The 18,361-nt window shown below is 41.0% G+C and overlaps 1 protein-coding gene across 4 annotated transcripts in view; it reads right to left on the bottom strand.

Moving 5' to 3' along the window:
* Positions 1–1,879: 1,879 nt before the first annotated feature.
* Positions 1,880–18,361, bottom strand: part of DEUP1 (deuterosome assembly protein 1) — a 139,978-nt gene continuing 123,496 nt past the window's right edge. For 3 of the 4 annotated variants that reach the window (XM_040256501.1, XM_040256503.1, XM_040256500.1), the window contains one exon: positions 1,880–2,842. In XM_040256501.1, coding sequence (XP_040112435.1) covers positions 2,666–2,842 — 177 coding nt within the window. In that variant the 3' untranslated portion in view covers positions 1,880–2,665. The remainder of the gene's footprint in view (positions 2,843–18,361) is intronic. The other variant, XM_040256504.1, reaches the window with a different exon arrangement.

Genomic DNA, 18,361 nt, shown 5'->3' on the forward strand with positions numbered 1-18,361 from the left:
ACAGTCCCTGGGGTCACAAAGAGTCTGATGTGACTGAACACGTATGCACAATCACTTAAGATGTAAAAATATATATTTGGACCATTACCAGGCCAAAGTTAACTCAAGTTCCACCTCCTTTTTGGAGGTGATTCCCAACATTAGACGGCCTGATGAGTCTTCCTCAGACGGCCTGTGGCCCTCCTCCTTCTCCCTCTATCATGTTGTAGCTCAATCATGGGCTAAATAGACTTTTTTTTAAATATATTGGTTTAGCCTTTTCCTTTTTTTAGTTTTTAAATTTATTTTTTAATTGAAGGATAATTGCTTTACAGAATTTTGTTGGTGTCGTACAAAGGAGGTTATAACCACTCTTTGCTGATGTAATAACAGGACCTCTGCTTTTTGTTCACTCCCTCCCACAGCAACACCTGGGGCAATTGTGGCCTCCTGGATCTGGGGAGGAGGGGAGGGGAAGGGGAGGGGGAAAGGGAGGAGGAAGGGGAGGAGAGGGGAGCAGCAGCAGGCAGGCCTCACTCCTCTCCTTTCAATGTTCAACCAGAGCTGCTTGCTTTTTATCTCAACCATATATGTGTTGGGCCTCAGCCTATGATTTCTTTTGAATGTTGAAACCACTGTTTTAAGAAACTGGGTATGAAGAGGAAAGTGGAAATAGTGATTTAAAAGAAGCTTGCTTTGCAAAGCAACTACACTCCAATAAAAAAAAACAAACAAAAAACAAAGGCAAAGAGAGAAGTTTGCTTGTGGACTTGACAAAATGATCCGGAGAGGCAAGGATACTGTCAGTCCTGGACATAATCCACGTTCATGCTCTCTTGACTCTGCTCTGTGTTTGTGTGTGTGTGTGTGTGCATGCGCTCAGTCATGTCCAACTCTCTTGTGACCCCCTAGACTGTGGGCTCCTCTGTCCATGGGGCTTCCCAGGCAAGAATGCTGGAGCAGGTTGCCATTTCCTTCTCCAGGGGATCTTGCCAACCCAGGGATCAAATCCTGAGACTCCTGCACTGCAAGCAGATTTTTCACCACTGAGCCACCCCTTGACTCGGTTAGATTTTAAGATAATTGTCATCTAGATCTTTGTTTCCACATGCAATTTCCAATCATGTGTTAACCCTGAAGAGAATGAAGTGGCATTCAGATGTAGCATGTTTTAAATTTTTGCATTGTTTGTATTTGCATTAGGGATATAAAGGTTTTAGAATTTGTCCATGGAGTGTTCTTTTCCTAAACACAAATTTTCTTTGCATCTTCTAAAGATAATGTTTCCCATCTTCTAAAGATAACACTGAAAAATATCCTTTGTGTCCAGGATAGAAATCACTAAGTAGTTTAAGGAATGATAACTTGGGTTGTTTTCCTCATGTGGAACTTTGTACCCACCGATGTTCTGTCACGAAACGTAGTTTCTGTGGACACAGTACTACTCACCACCTGCGTGCTCACAAGAGGCAATGCTGGAAAGTGGTAAAAGCCAGAGTTGGTAGTCAGAGGCTGGCATTTCTCTCTTACTCACCATGATTCTAGTAAGTACTTAACAGCTTGGGTCCTAGGAACAAGGATACTAGCCTTGCTGACTTCCCAGGCTTGTTCTGGGTACAAATAAATAATTCTCTGTGAAGCCTTTTTGCAAATATCAAGAACTCTACAAATCCACGTGGCTGTGTCAGGAAGTGAACAGGGCTCTTCATTTCCCACGGCAATGACACCCATCTAAAGGACACCGTGACTTCTCTCTCTGCATGTGGAGATTCAGTTTCTTCAAAGAGAAAAATAACACTATAAAAGCTGTAGGGCTTACCTGGAATAATGACACAGGGATTTTTCATAATCTTTATATAAATGTCATTTTTAAAGAAAGAAAAATGGATTATCATTCTTGTTTATTTGTAACTTGAGTTTTATTGTTCACTACCATGCTATTACTCTTCTATACAGACTTGGCATTTGCATTTTAAGTCCAAAGAATGTCTCATTTCTTTATTATATTTAAAACAGAGGTATTACAAAGGAGAAAGTAACAGTGATGCTTTCTATTTAAGTCCATGAAGTAGTTAGTACATGAAGCATTAATCTTTGGCACATGTTTTAAGCATGCAGACAGTATGTTCCACATCTTTTTGTGTTAAAACAGAAAGACATTACAAAGATGAATGCAGAAACAGTAAGCTCTATGGTTTTTTCTAAAAGAAATTTCAGGATATTTACATAGTTTAAAATACTTAACATTTTTCATTTTAAAATAATCCTTGAATTTTCAAACCTAGTACAATGGAGCTGCACTTCATGTGTTTATTCTTAGAATATAGTGCAGCCCTTTCCCTCATCATTTGTTGTTACAGAGGAAATGGGTTCCCGTACACATTAAAGTGGGAAAAAGCTGCATATTTAATTCCAAACAATTCCTTAGACTGGAGGGAACAAGTCTCTTTTGGAGTAGTCATGTTTATTTTATAGTAACTTTGTAGCTGAACAATTTATTATGTTAATACAGAAATACAAAGAGCTTTATCAAACAAAATACTTACTATTTTCTAGCTGCCTTACAGAAATGATTTACTCAAGAAAACAGAACAAAATTTCTCAGTTTCATTAATCAGCTTTGTAAATATTTTGCCAAAGCTTTGTTTTCCTGGGGTGGCGGAAGCAAATAAAAACGTTTAAAAGCTCATATGTGTCTATTGTGTTTTAGCCTGGTGTATTTATTAAGAGTAAATTCTGTGTGTCTTTGCAGTTCATCAATATGTGTATTTAGAAGTTTTTCAAGTTCTTTTGCTCGCTTCTCCTCCTCCAGAAGGAAATGCTGTGTGGCCAGAGAAGCCGGGAAGGAGGTATCTGGGGGAGACTAAAGAGAGAAGAGAAAGTCAGATGAGTAACACGAGGGCTTTTACAATCTTCGTGTTTCTTGGCTTGTGTCACCCCTGACAAGCTGCCAAACACTGCAGCTCTTCTTGAACAATATATCTTAAGCTGAATTCTCTACACCAGTGTAATGTAGTCACTGCTAATGAAGTCCTCAAGGGACAAATTTAAAAACTGGCTTAAAAAGGGGGCTAATGGCTGCATGCAGTTAGTCAGATGAGGCGGGATAAAAGCATGTTTGGTAGGAGGGTAAATATTGTCTGTCCAGTTGCAGCTGAGATCACCTCAGTGATGAGTGCCGGGTTGCACCCTTCATGTGGTGTGGAAGTGCTTAGTTACCTGTGATCTGTCTAGTGCTTATTTACACACACACACACACACACACACACACAATGTGTGACTGAGGAATAAAGAGCAATGATAGATAATTTTACAGTACTTTGTTCAAAATTAATGTTTTAGGTTAATTAAAAAAATAAGTTGGAGAAATTTTTACTTTTGTTTTTTAGTTCTGCAGCACCCCCAGACTCTTCTTCAACTTTTGTTTTATTGGAAGAATGGGATTTTTATAAAGCCTAAGAAGAATCCACGATCGGAACACAGTCCGCAAGCCTGGTCTCTGGCAGGGGCGTATGGACTAGGGCAGAAGGTGGTGGCGTGCAGCCAGCTCACGGGGCAGCCCCAGCGCAGCTGCCGGGCCAGGTACCACTTCTTCACTCAAAGAGAATATGACAGTCTGTGGGGCGTGGGACACTGCTGTTGACCTGGCAAATACATTCTTTTCAATACTCAGTAAGGAGGAAGGTCAGAAGTAGCTAGCATTCTTCTGGGACAGACAACATCCACGTTCTCGCCCCAGCATGATGTTTTATGCTAATGGTGCTGTCATAACATACTCTGGAGGAGCCTGGATCAGCTGGACTTTCCAAAGACTGCAGATACAGTAACACAAGCATCATGCTAAGACATGATGAGCAAGAATCGGTCAGCATGCTGAAGGCTTGGAAAGACAGAGGTACTTCAGAGAGTTAAGAGGGAAACCCCAGAAGCAATTCAGGGCTTGCCACTCTGTTTGTAGGTGTCTGGAGATATGGAGCATGTCAGGACATCTTTTAAGGACAAATTAATGTATCTTGTACTTCTTATCAGTATGAAAGAAGCATAAAGCTTGGCAGGTCTCTTCAAGTTTTGGAGGCAGCATCTTCCACTCTGGGGAGGAATAATCTGAATCATTTATTATGTGACACAGAGGGCTGTTTTGTTTGTTTTTAAGAAGGGCCCAGAGCAAGAAAGGGCTCTGCAGTCAGCTGGGAGTAGGGCACAAGCTGTCTTGCTACTTGGGTGAAATGACTTAGCAGATTTCATACTAGAAGTTGTGGTAAAGAAAAATGGTGGTAGGCTCTTTGTGAAGCCTCTGGCAAGTTTCAAAGGGAAAGCTGTATTACAATCCCTTAAGCCAGGCCATCTGTAGCAGAACATTGTATACTATTTGCAAGACAGTTCCTGTCATGCTCATGAGCCCTGGTTGAGACAGGATGACTTGACCTAGCCTCTGATTTGGCTATTCCAATAGAATTATGCATGGGTCCACTAATACCGTCTCCCTTTACCCAGGTTCATCTAGCTACTGTTCCCATTGAATGTCTGATCTGCTTGCAATAGAGACCAAAGCTGAGCTCCTGATACAGCACCATCCCTCAAGGAGATCAAGCAGACTCTTGGTGGTCCCTCAATCCTTGGAAAGGGCAGAAAGGGCAATAAGCCATCCTTACCAGAACTGATGTGTATCCTACAGTCTGCATCTTCTGCCTGCAGGGCCTTGGCCAGCACCACTGTCTAAGGGCTCACAGAGTAACTGATTGATTGACCTGAGATCCTGACTAATAATAAACAAACCTACTTTACAGCAGAGAAGTATGGCAGTGAGGGCATGATCAGGTGTCCATTGGTTCCACCACATATGGCATATTTGTCTTCAGAGGGTGCTAACCTGATAGGCTTCCCGAAGGCATAGCTGAGGCATTAGCTTGTCAACCATATCCCATGAGCATGGCAGCCATTCTTCAGGACACGGTGTGGACTTTAAACCAATGGTTGTCACAGGCTACTGCATTTGTAACAGTGATCTGGGAACAGAAGGGAGGACGTAGGAATGGCTTCATGCTCTGTTCACCCTCTTGGAGAATTTGTACCTTCTCTCTCTTTAGACTCTGTTGGTCTACAGATCTTCGGTGTCAGAGAAGGAAAGTGAGACCATGGAGTCTCCCAAACTTAAAGCTTTGGCAGCATCTAGTCACAGAACTCTTCACGTTGACAGGTCGGAGGCACAGAAAAGAGGTGCGATACTGGCAGAGGCACCTGACCCCGAGCATCATCAGGGCTGAGACCGTCACTACACGGGGGCAGTGAAGAATACGTCTGGGACTCAGGTAATCCATGGAGGGGCTCTTTCGGTGCTCTCATGCCTAGTTTTAAGTACAGGTGCCAAACCACATCCTGCTAAGGGCACAGGAACCAGGGGCTTACCCCACAAGGCCAGCCATCTGGACCAACAGGAGTGTAGGTTGAGGGGGAAGGGAATCTAGAGAGGGTGGGGAGACTATGAGTGTCAGTTAAGTCCTAGAGACGGCATCAAGGGCTTCAGGTTGTTCCACTCACCCTCCTCCTGTAAGTTTTCCCAGAAATTATGACCCATCAGAATCTTGGAGAAGCTAGGCCTGAATGGAATGAACAAGGTGAAGAGAACATGGATCTGAGTGGTTCAAGCAGGGGACCATAATGGATGCTGCCCATGTCTACCCAGACCCCATCACCAGGCTGGCACATCTATCTCCCAGCTGCCCTGGGTTTTGGCTGCTAACAGCTCACAGGTGGCCCCTTCTCTGGAGATCTGCCCGTGGCTGAACTGGAGCCTCCTGCCTCACCTGGGAAGTTGCAATACCCCCTCTTCTCAGGGGCAGTGACTGATTGACATGGGGATACAAAACACCAGCGGGGAAGATGGTGGAGTAGACAGGCCCTGAGCTCACCTCCTCTCACAGGCATATCAGAATCACAACTGTCTGCAGAGCAACTATCATAGAAAAAGACTGGAATCTATCAGGAAAGATCTACAATGAACGACAGAAGAAGGAACCACAATAAGACAGGTGGGAAGAGTGGATCCGTGGTATAGTGAAATCTCACACCCCCAGGGAGGCGGCTCACACATGGGAGAATAATTAAACTGCAGAGGTTCTCCCACAGCAGACAGCCCTGAGCACCACACCAAGCTCCCCAGCACAGGTAACAGCACTGGGAAGAGGAGCTTCTAGAGCATTTGGCTTTGAAGGCCATCAGGGCTTAATTGCAGGAGCCCCGCAAAACTAGGGGGAAAAAGACTTTACTCTTAAAGGGCTCACACAAAATCTCATGTATACGAGGACCCAGGGCAAGAGCAGTAATTTGATAGGAGCCTAACTTCCTCATGTTCAAGCTGGTTTTAGAAAAGGCAGACGAACCAGAGATCAAATTGCCAACATCCACTGGATCATGGAAAAAGCAAGAGAGTTCCAGAAAAACATCTATTTCTGCTTTATTGACTATGCCAAAGCCTTTGACTGTGTGACTCACAATAAACTGTGGAAAATTCTGAAAGAGATGGGAATACCAGACCACCTGACCTGCCTCTTGAGAAATCTGTATGCAGGTCAGGAAGCAACAGTTAGAACTGGACATGGAACAACAGACTGGTTCCAAAGAGGAAAAGGAGTACGTCAAGGCTGTATATTGTCAACCTGCTTATTTAACTCATATGCAGAGTACATCATGAGAAACGCTGGACTGGAAGAAACACAAGCTGTAATCAAGATTTATGGGAGAAATATCAATAACCTCAGATATGCAGATGACACCACCCTTATGGCAGAAAGTGAAGAGGAATGAAAAAGCCTCTTGATGAAAGTAAAAGAGGAGAGTGAAAAAGTTGGCTTAGAGCTCAACATTCAGAAAACGAAGATCATGGCATCCGGTCCCATCACTTCATGGCAAATAGATGGGGAAACAGTGGAAGCAGTGTCAGACTTTAGTTTTTTGGGCTCCAAAATCACTGCAGATGGTGACTGCAGCCATGAAATTAAAAGATGCTTACTCCTTGGAAGAAAAGTTATGACCAACCTAGATAGCATATTGAAAAGCAGAGACATTACTTTGCCGACTAAGGTCCACCTAGTCAAGGCTATGGTTTTTCCAGTAGTCATGTATGGATGTGAGAGTTGGAATGTGAAGAAGGCTGAGCGCCGAAGAATTGATGCTTTTGAACTGTGGTGTTGCAGAAGACTCTTGAGGGTCCCTTGGACTGCAAGGAGATCCAACCAGTCCATTCTGAAGATCAACCCTGGGATTTCTTTGGAAGGACTGATGCTAAAGCTGAAACTCCAGGACTTTGGCCACCTCATGTGAAGAGTTGACTCATTGGAAAAGACTCTGATGCTGGGAGGGATTGGGGGCAGGAGGAGAAAGGGACAACAGAGGATGAGATGGCTGGATGGCATCACGGACTCGATGGACGTGAATCTGAATGAACTCTGGGAGTTGGTGATGGACAGGGAGGCCTGGCATGCTGCGATTCATGGGATCGCAAAGAGTCGGACACGACTGAGCGACTGAACTGAACTGAATTGGGCCAGATCTACCTGTTGGCCTTGGAGAGTCTCCTGGAGAGGCAGGGAATGGCTGCAGCTCACCCTGGGGACAAAGACACCAGTGCCAGACATATTGGGGAACATTCAACTGCATGAATGCTCTTGGCAGCTGACATCTTGGATCATTAGCACCAAGACCTGGCCCTACCTAACAGCCTGCATGTGACAGTGCTGGGACACTTCAGGCAAAATAACTAACTGGGGCGAAACACAGCCCTACCCATCAGCAGACAAGCTTCCTAAAGACTAAAGGGCACACGGCCACCTGTGGATACACCTAGACAGGGCCTGGACCACCAGAGGGCCAAGACCCAGCTCTACCTACCAGTGGGCAGGCATCAGCCTCTCTTTCTAGAGAGCCTGCACAAACCTCTAGACCAGCCTCATCCACCAGTGAGTAGACACCAGAAGCAAGAAAACTATAATCCTGTAAGGCACGCCAGACCTTCTTGAGACTAGCTGGCCCTGGCCCTGACCACTAGAAGGCTAACACAACCTCCAGACACCTTAGTCCCCATACTCAATGGTATCATGAACTGCCTCCCCGACAATGATCTGAAATGAGCTCTGGGATCCCTGGGCCCTGCATCCAGACTCCAGGAACCAGGTCTGCCTGACAGTAGGTGGGCACTAACCCCAGGATCTGGCTTTACCTGCCAGTGAGTGGGCAAAAGCCTTAGTCTTTGGGACCCTGATCCTGCCCACCAGTGAGCCAGCACTAGCCCCAGCCTCCTTAGGATTACATAACCAGGCACTTCCATGACCATGCCACACTGAACGGCAGCCAGCAAAGTCTACACAAGACAGGGTCTGGCAACCAACCAGACTAGGGACCGACCAAGCTTCCTGGACACCCACACACCCTGCTGGACCCAGGCAGCCCTCTCAGGGGGGAACCTCTAGCTTGGGTGACAACAGGGCAGTGCACTGCTCGGGTCAATACGACGCCTTCTCCAAGGTCAAGCAATGTTAACTGACCTGCTGTATGCATAAAAATACAAATAGCAACTTAGACAAAATGAGCTGGCAGAGGAGTATATTCCAAATGAAGGCATAAGATACATCTTTATAAGAAGAGCTAAGTGATGTGGAGACAGGCAATCTACCCAAGAAAGAGTTCAGAGTAATGATCATAAAGACGCTCAAAGAACTCTGGAGAAGAATGGATGCACAGAGTGAGAAATTAGAAATTAAGAGTTAAAAACTATAAGTAACAACCAAGCAGAGATGAATAATACAACAACTCAAATGAAGAAATACACTACAAGCAACCAATAACAGAATAAAATGATTCAGAAGAATGGATCACTGAGCTAGAAGACAGAGTAATGGAAATCACTGCTGTTGAACAGAAAACAGAATTAAAAGAAATGAGGACAGTTTAACAGACTTCTGGGACAATATCAAGTACACCAATATTTGCATTAAAGAAGTCCCAGGAGGAGAAGAGACAAAAGGGACCCAAGAAGATATCTGGAGATAATAGCTGAAAACCTCCCAAACCTGGGAAAAGAAATAGCTACCCATGTCCAGGAAGTACAGAGATCCCAAACAGGATTAACCCACAGAGTAACACAGTAATCAAAATGAAAAAATTAAAGAGAGAACACTAAAATCAGTAAGGGAAAAGCAAGAAATAAAATGCAAGGGAGTTGCCAAAAGGTTATGAGCTGATTTTTGCAGCAGAAACTCTGCAGTTCAGAAGGGAGTGGCAAGATATATTTAAAGTGATGAAAGGGAAAAGCCTACAACCAAGAACATTCTGCCCAGAAAGGCTCTCATTCAGATTTGATGGAGAGATAAAAAACTTTGTAGACAAACAGAAGCTAAGGGAATTCAGCACCACCAAAGCAGCTTTACAAATATTAAAGGAACATCTTTAGGCGAAAAAGGCCACAACTACAAACAAGAGAATTATGGGAGGAAAAATCTCACTAGTAAAGGAAAACATAAAATAAAGGTAGGAAATCATCCACACACAAAGCTAGCAGGGAGGTTAAAGGACAAAAGTAGTAAAATCATATATTTCTACAATAAGCAGTTAAGAGGTACACAGAGCAATTAGATATAGAAATGATATTAAAAATATGGTAACTGTGAGGGAAGGAGAGTACAAATGCAAGGCATTTTAAATGTGTTTCAAATTAGAGATTAGCAACTTAAAACATTTATACATAACTATATGTAAGGACTGCTATATATATATATATATATATATATATATATATATATATATAACTATATATATATAGACTGCTATACTAAAACCTCATTGTAACTACAAATGAAAAATCTATGCTAATACACACAAAAAAGAAAAAGGAGTCCGGTCATAACAGTAAAGATAGTGATCAAATCACAAAAGATAAAGGAAATAAAAGACCTACAAAAACAAATCTCAAACAACTAACAAAATGGCAATGAGTACATACATATCAATAATCACCTTAAATATAAATGAACTAAATGCTCCAACCAAAACACACAGACTGTCTGAATGGATCAAAAGATCCAAGATCAAAAGACTGGCATATTGCTGCCTATAAGAGGCCCATTTCAGATCTGGAGACACATACAAACTAAAAGTGGGGGGATGGAAAAAGATATTCTATGCAAAAGGAACTCGAAAGCCAGACTTGCAATACTTATATCAGACAAAATAGACTTTAAAATGAAGACTGTTACAAGAGACAAAGGATACTACATAATGATTAAAGGATCAATCAAAGAAGAAGATATAACAACTGTTAATATATATGCACCCAACATAGAAGCATCTCAATATATAAGGCAGATGTCAACAGACATAAAAGGAGAAATTGACAGTAATACAATCTTCCAACAACACAAAAGCAGACTCTACACATGGACATCACCAGATGGTCAACACTGAAATCATATTGATTATACTCTTTGCAGCCAAAGATAGAGAGGCTCTATACAGTCAGCATAAACAAGACCAGGAGCTTGACTGTGGCTTAGATCATGAACTCCTTATTGTCAGATTCAGACTTAAATTGAAGAAAGTAGGGAAAACCACTAGACCATACAGGTATGACCTAAATCAAATCCGTTATAACTATATAGTGGAAATGAGAAATAGATTTAAGGGACTAGATATGATAGACAGAGTGCCTGATGAACTATGGACGGAGGTTCGTGACATTGTACAGAGACAGGAATCGAGACCATCCCCAAGAAAAAGAAATGCGAGAAAGCAAAATAGCTGTCTGAGGAGGCCTTACAAATCGCTGTGAAAAGAAGGGAAATGAAAAGCAAAGGAGAAAAGGAAAGATATACCCATTTGAATGCAGAGTTCCAAAGAATAGCAAGGAGAGATAAGAAAGCCTTCCTCAGCGATCAGTGCAAAGAAATAGAGGAAAACAATAGAATGGGAAAGACTAGAGATCTCTTCAAGAAAATTAGAGATACCAAGGGAACATTTCATGCAAAGATGGGCTCGATAAAGGACAGAAATGGTATGGACCTAACAGAAGCAGAAGAGATTAAGAAGAGGTGGCAAGAATACACAGAAGGACTGTACAAAAAAGATCTTCACAACCCAGATAATTATGATGGTGTAATCACTCACACTCACCTAGAGCCAGACATCCTGGAATGTGAAGTCAAGTGGGCCTTAGAAAACATCACTACAAACAAAGCTAGTGGAGGTGATGGAATTCCAGTTGAGCTATTTCAAATCCTGAAAGATGATGCTGTGAAAGTGCTGTACTCAATATGTCAGCAAATTTGGAAAACTCAGCAGTGGCCACAGGACTGGAAAAGGTCAGTTTTCATTCCAATCCCAAAGAAAGGCAATGCCAAAGAATGCTCAAACTACTGCTCAAAATTCTCCACGCCAGGCTTCAGCAATACGTGAACTTCCAGATGTTCAAGCTGGTTTTAGAAAAGGCAGAGGAACCAGAGATCAAATTGCCAACATCTGCTGGATCATGGAAAAAGCAAGAGAGTTCCAGAAAAACATCTATTTCTGCTTTATTGACTATGCTAAAGCCTGGCACTGTGCAGATCACAAAAAACTCTGGAAAATTCTGAAAGAGATGGGAATACCAGGCCACCTGACCTGCCTCTTGAGAAACCTGTATGCAGGTCAGGAAGCAACAGTTAGAATGGGACATGAAACAACAGACTGGTTCCAAATAGGAAAAGGAGTACATCAAGGCTGTATGTTGTCAGCCTGCTTATTTAACTTATATGCAGAGTACATCATAAGAAATGCTGGGCTGGAAGAAACACAAGCTGGAATCAAGATTGCTGGGAGAAATATCAATAACCTCAGATATGCAGATGACACCACCCTTATGGTAGAACGTGAAGAAGAACTAAAGAGCCTCTTGATGAAAGTGAAAAGAGGAGAGTGAAAAAATTGGCTTAAAGCTCAACATTCAGAAAACGAAGGTCATGGCATCTGGTCCCATCACTTCATGGCAAATAGATGGGGAAACAGTGGAAACAGTGTCAGACTTTATTTTTGGGGGCTCCCAAATCCCTGCAGATGGTGACTGCAGCCATGAAATTAAAAGACGCTTACTCCTTGGAAGCAATGTTATGACCAACCTAGATAGCATATTGAAAAGCAGAGACGTTACTTTGCCAACAAAGGTCCATCTAGTCAAGGCTATGATTTTTCCAGTAGTCATGTATGGATGTGAGAGTTGGACTATAACGTAAGCTGAGCACCAAAGAATTGATGCTTTTGAACTGTGGTGTTGGAGAAGACTCTTGAGAGTGCCTTGGACTGCACGGAGATCCAACCAGTCCATCCTAAAGGAGATCAGTCCTTGGTGTTCATTGGAAGGACTGATGCTAAAGCTGAAACTCCAATACTTTGGCCACCTGATGCGAAGAGGTGACTCATTTGAAAAGGCCCTGATGCTGGGAGGGATTGGGGGCAGGAGGAGAAAGGGACGACAGAGGATGAGGTAGTTGGATGGCATCACTGACTCAATGGACATGGGTTTGGGAGGACTCCGGGAGTTGGTGATGGACAGGGAGGCCTCGTGTGGTGCAGTTCATGGGGTCGCAAAGAGTCAGACACGACTGAGCGACTGGACTCAACTGAACTGACAATAAGAGTGGGGCACTTTAACACCTCACTTACCTCAAAGGAAAGACTGTCCATACAGAAAATCAATAAACACAGGTCTTACATACCACATTAGACCACATGCACTCAACTGATATTTATGGACATTCCTTCCAAAAGCAGCAGAATACACATTCTCTTGAAGTGCACATGGAACATTCTCCAGGACAGATCACATGCTAGGCTAAAAAACAAGCTTGATAAATTTAAGAAAACTGAAATCATGTCATGCATCTTTTCTGATCACAACACTATAAGACTAGAAATAACTATAAGAAAAAATTTGCAACAAACACAAAAATGTAGAGGCTAAACAATAGGCTATTCAACAACCACTGAAGAAATCAGAGGAAATCAAAAAATACTAGAGACAAATGAAAATGCAAACGTGACAATCCAAAAGCTTATGGGATGCAGAAAAACAGTTCTAACAGGGACTTTTACAGCAATACAACCTTGCCTCAGAAAAGAATAGAAATCTCAAATAAGCAACTCAACCTTACACCAAAAACAACTAGAGAAAGAAGAACAAAGTAAAAGTTAGTATAAGGAAAGAAATTTAGATCAGAGCAGAATTAAATGAAATAGAGGCTAAAAAACAACAGAAAAGATCAATGAAGATAAAATCTGGTTCTTCAAAAAGATATAATTAATAAACTTTATAGCCAGACTCATCAACAGAAAAAGAGAAAGAGCCCAACTCTTAGAAATGAAAAAGAAAAAGATACAAACAATACCACAAAAATACAAAGAACCTTAAGAGACTATTAACAAGCAATTATATGCCAATAAAACGGAAAACCTAGAAAAAATTCTTAGAAAGGTACCATCTCTCAAGACTGAATGAGGAAGAAACAGAAGACACGAATAGACCAATTACAAGCACTGAAATTAAATCAGTAATTTTAAAGCTTCCAATAAATCAAAGTCCAGGACCAAATGGCTTCACCGGTAAATTCCACCAAACATTCAGGAAAGAGTTAAGACCTATCCTTCTGAAACTGTTCCAAAAAATTACAGAGGAAGGAACACTTCTAAACTCATTCTATGAGGCCACCATCACCCTGATACCAAAACCAGACAAAGATATCACAGAAAAAAACAAAACTACAGGCCAATATCACTGATGAACATATATGCAAAAATCCTCAACAAAACACTAGCAAACCAACTCCAACAATATTCCACCATCATTTTTCAATACATTCAAATCAATCAATGTGATATACCACATTAACAAATTGAAGAATAAAAACCATATGATCATCCCAATAGATGCAGAAGGAGCTTTTGATAAAATTCAACATTCATCTATGATAAAAACTCTCCAGAAAGTGAAAGAAACCTCAGTGTCATAAGGGGCATACATGACAACCCCCCAGCTAACATCATACTAAATGGTGAGAAGCTGGAAGCATTCCCTGTAAGATCAGGAACAAGACAAGGACGTTCACTCTTGTCACATTTATGCAACATGGTTTTAGAAGTCCTAGCCACAGCAATCAGACAAAAAAAAAAAAAAAAAAAAAAAAGAAATAAAAGATTCCAAATTGGAAAGAAGTAAAACTGTCACTGTTTGTAGATGACATGATGCTATACATAGGAAATCCTAAAGATGCTACCAGTAGACTAGAGCTCATTAATGAATTTCGTAAAGTTTCAGGATATGAAATTAATATACAGAAATCTGTTGCATTTCTATGTACTAACAATGAAATATAAGAAAAAATTAAGGAAACAATCATATTTACTATCACATCAAAAAGAATAAAATACCTAGGAATAAACCTACCTAAGGAGGCAAAAGAACTATACTCCAAAAACTATAAGACAATAATGAAAGAATTGAAGATCACACAAACAGATGGAGAGATATACCATGTTCTTAGATTGGAAGAATGAACATTGTTAAAAGTACCGTACTACCCAAGGCAATCTACCAATTCAATGCAATTCCTATCAAGTTACTAATAGTGTTTTTGACATAACTAGAACAAAGAATTTTTAAAATTTGCATGGAAACACAAAAGTCTCCAAATAGCCAAAACAATATTGAGAAAGAAGAATGGGGCTGGAGGAATCATACTCCCTATGAAGCTACCGTAATTAAGGCAGTATGGTACTGGCACAAAAACAGACACATAAATCAACGGAACGATAGAAAGCCCAGAAATAAATCCATACATTTATGATCAGTTAATCTATGACAAAGGAGGCAATAATATACAATGGATAAAAGATAGTCTCTTCAATAAATGGTGCTAGGAAAACTAGACAGCTACAGGTAAAAGACCGAAATTAGAAGATTCTCTATCACTATATACAAAAATTAAAAATGGTTTAAAGATCTAAATGTAAAACCAGATACTATAAAACTCCTATAGGAAAACATAGGCAGAATACTCTATGACATAAACTGCAACAATATCTTTTTGGATATATCTCCTAAAGCAATGGAACAAAAGAAAAAATAAATAAGTGGGACCTAATAAACCTTAAAAGCTTTCTCAGGAAAGGAAACAATGAAGAAAATGGAACTACAACCTACAGAATGAGGGAAGATATTTGCAAGCAATGTGACCAACAAAGCCCTAATTTCTAAAATATCCAAACTACTTACACAGCTCAATGACAAAACAAACAAAAAATCAAAGCAAAAAATGAGTAGAAGACCTAGATAGACGTTTCTCCAAAGAAGACAATACCGATGGTCAACAAGCACACGAAGAGATGCTCAATAGAGCTAATTATTTGTTGTTGTTTAGTTGTTAGGCCATGTAGATCTTTTTGTGACCCCATAGACGGCATTGCTAACTATTAGAGAAATGCAAATCAAAACTACAATGAGGTACTACCTCACACAGGTCATAATGGCCATCAACAAAAAGTCTACAAATAATAAGTGCTGGAGACGGTGTGGAGAAAAGGGAACCCTCCTACACTGCTGGTGGGAACGTAATGGTGCAGCCACTGTGGAGAATAGTATCGAGGTTCCTTAAAAAACTGAAAACAGGGTTACTATCTGATCTAGCAATCCCATTCTTGGACATACATCTGGAAAAGATGAAATCTCTAATTTATAAAGATATATGCACCCCAGTGTTTATAGCAGCACTATAACAGTTTATAACAGTCAATACATGGAAGCAACCTAAGTAATGAATAGATGAAGAATATGCGTCATGTATCTACATACACACACACATAACCCACACAACGGAATATTACTCAGGCATAAAAAAGAATGAAATGATTCAATTTGTAGCAACATGGATGGATCTAGAGATTATCATAGTAAATGATGTAAGTCAGACAAAGGCAGATGTTATATGTCACTTATTACTGGAATCTTAAAAAAAATGACATAAATGAATTCATTCAGAGCAGAAATAGACTCACAGACATAGAAAACAAACTTATGGTTATCAAAGAGGAAAGTAGGGGAGGGATAAATTGGGAATTTGGGATTAACAGATACAGACTACTTGTATAAAATAAAAACAAGGACCTACTGTTTAGCACAGGGAACTATATTCAATATCTTGTAATAACCTATAATGGAAAAGAATCTAAAAAAAATAGACATGCATATATAACTGAATTACTCTGCGGTTCACTGGAAACACTGTAAATCAATATACTTCAACAGAAAACAAACAAACCCACACTGGCCAAACTTTTTATCTCCAGGGGAACCGACTCTTTTGTACAAGCCATGTTCCAAGCTCCTGGTGAGACCAGACTAAACTAATCTCTAATTAAGATCTCATCTTATGTAGCCTTCTTCCCCTCCCCTAGCCTGCTTCCCTCATTCCTTCAACTGAGAATACTCCCTTAGTAAACCACTTGTACAAGAATCTTCATCTCAGGTTCTAGGAAACCTGACTTCAGACCGATCAGTTCCTAGATTCTGCCTCGAGTGACTGAATGACATCAATGCTAGTTATGGAGGGACAAAGGAAAGACAGTAAAAGAGGCCCATTAAGGGTAATGTCTTAGTTACTTTTGATCCCCCAGATTCTAGCACAGGTATGCTTTCAACAATTTTTTGAATTAATATATTAATGAAGGAATATATTCAACTCTGAATAATGCTGAGTTAGAGGTGACTTGGGACACAGATTGTCAAGTAGACAGTGGGATATATCAGTCCTGATTTCAGAAGACAGGTGTGGACCAGAGCAGTATATTTGGAAGTTATAGGTAACAATTAAAGCTGTGACTCTGATTGAAATCATCCAAGACCTGAAAATAAAAGAAGAGGAAGAAATGGAAAGCTGGAATCTTGGGGAACACTTCATTTTAGGCACCCACTCCCACGGTCACATTCTTGACACTGTCATCAGTGATAACTGCATTACTTACTAATAGAGATTTTATGTAACCCACCTAGTATGCTTCCAACTGACTTAGTCTAGTATTCCCACTCTCTCATATCTCTCTTTTCTAACTCTGCTCACATTCCATATCCATCACGACAGCCATTCAGCAACTGGTCCCTCCCTTTATTCTAGCTCCATGCTAGACACATGGTAAAACTCAGGCCTAATTAAAACTGCTTGCACCAAGCATATACCTGAGCGGTTGAATGCTGGGCAAGTGAATGGAGGAGAAATTACATCATACAGGGACTAGTATCACTTAGAATTCATGAGCACAAATTCACATGGTTAGTTAGCACGGCCTGGCCGTTCTCCTGCACGTCCCTAGTATTCTCACTTTCTTAATCACGGCCACGCAGCCTTGCCTCTTTCTCAGGACCTTCATCCCTCCATGCCACTCGCACTTAGAGCCGTATTTTAGGCCACACTGTTTCAGAGACCCTTCCTTCTAACCACACTGTAGATTTTATTCCTTCTTACCTTCGTAATGACCTTGCTTCTATAAATAAACCTCACCCCTTGGGTCCCACTCCACCTCTTTCACCACCAGACGTTCCTCCTTCTTTGAAGATTCCCATTGCAGCACTAAACATTATGGTCTAAGGCTTTGTCTTGGGACACCATCTCCACTTACACTCTTCTAAGTATTATCATCTAGTCTGATAGATTTAAGTATCAGCCTCACACAGATTAAAATGCCCCTTTTTTATTTCCAGCTCTGGTCTATTCCTTGAACACCAGATTCATATATCCTATTGCTTGTTTAATTTGCACGTTTAGTACACACTTAAGTTTAAATGTCTAACCTGGAATTAATGAATTTTCTCTACTAACACTGCTCCTTCCTAGTCTTCCACATCAGAGACTGGTGCTACTATGTGCCTGAGACTCAAGCAGAGATCCTTCGAGTCATCTCTGAGTCTTTTCTTTCCACAGCCAATCCACCGTCAAGTCTCATTTGCTCTCCAAAATATTTCCTGGATCCAACACCTCCTGGCTCTGCCTCCACTGTTAGCAAGCCAGCAGTACCATCTCTTGCTTTGACTATTGAAATAGTCTGACAGTTGTTCTCTCCACTGCTACCTCTGCCCATCTATAATTTATTTGGCAATCAAATGGATCTTCACAAAAATTTAAAAACAGATTATATTCTCTACCATTTGCAACTTGCTCATGGTTTCCCACTGCTTTAAAATAAACTCCCAATTGCTTCCTATGGCCACTGTCTCTACAGACCTGCAGTTCTCCTGCCTGTCTCTCTGTCCCTATTTCATTACACACTTCTTAACTCCAGACCACACACTTCCCCTTTTCTGGTTCTCAAACTTAAC

This window comes from Oryx dammah, unplaced genomic scaffold, assembly GCF_014754425.2.
Source record: "Oryx dammah isolate SB20612 unplaced genomic scaffold, SCBI_Odam_1.1 HiC_scaffold_15, whole genome shotgun sequence".
Lineage (NCBI taxonomy): Eukaryota > Metazoa > Chordata > Mammalia > Artiodactyla > Bovidae > Oryx > Oryx dammah.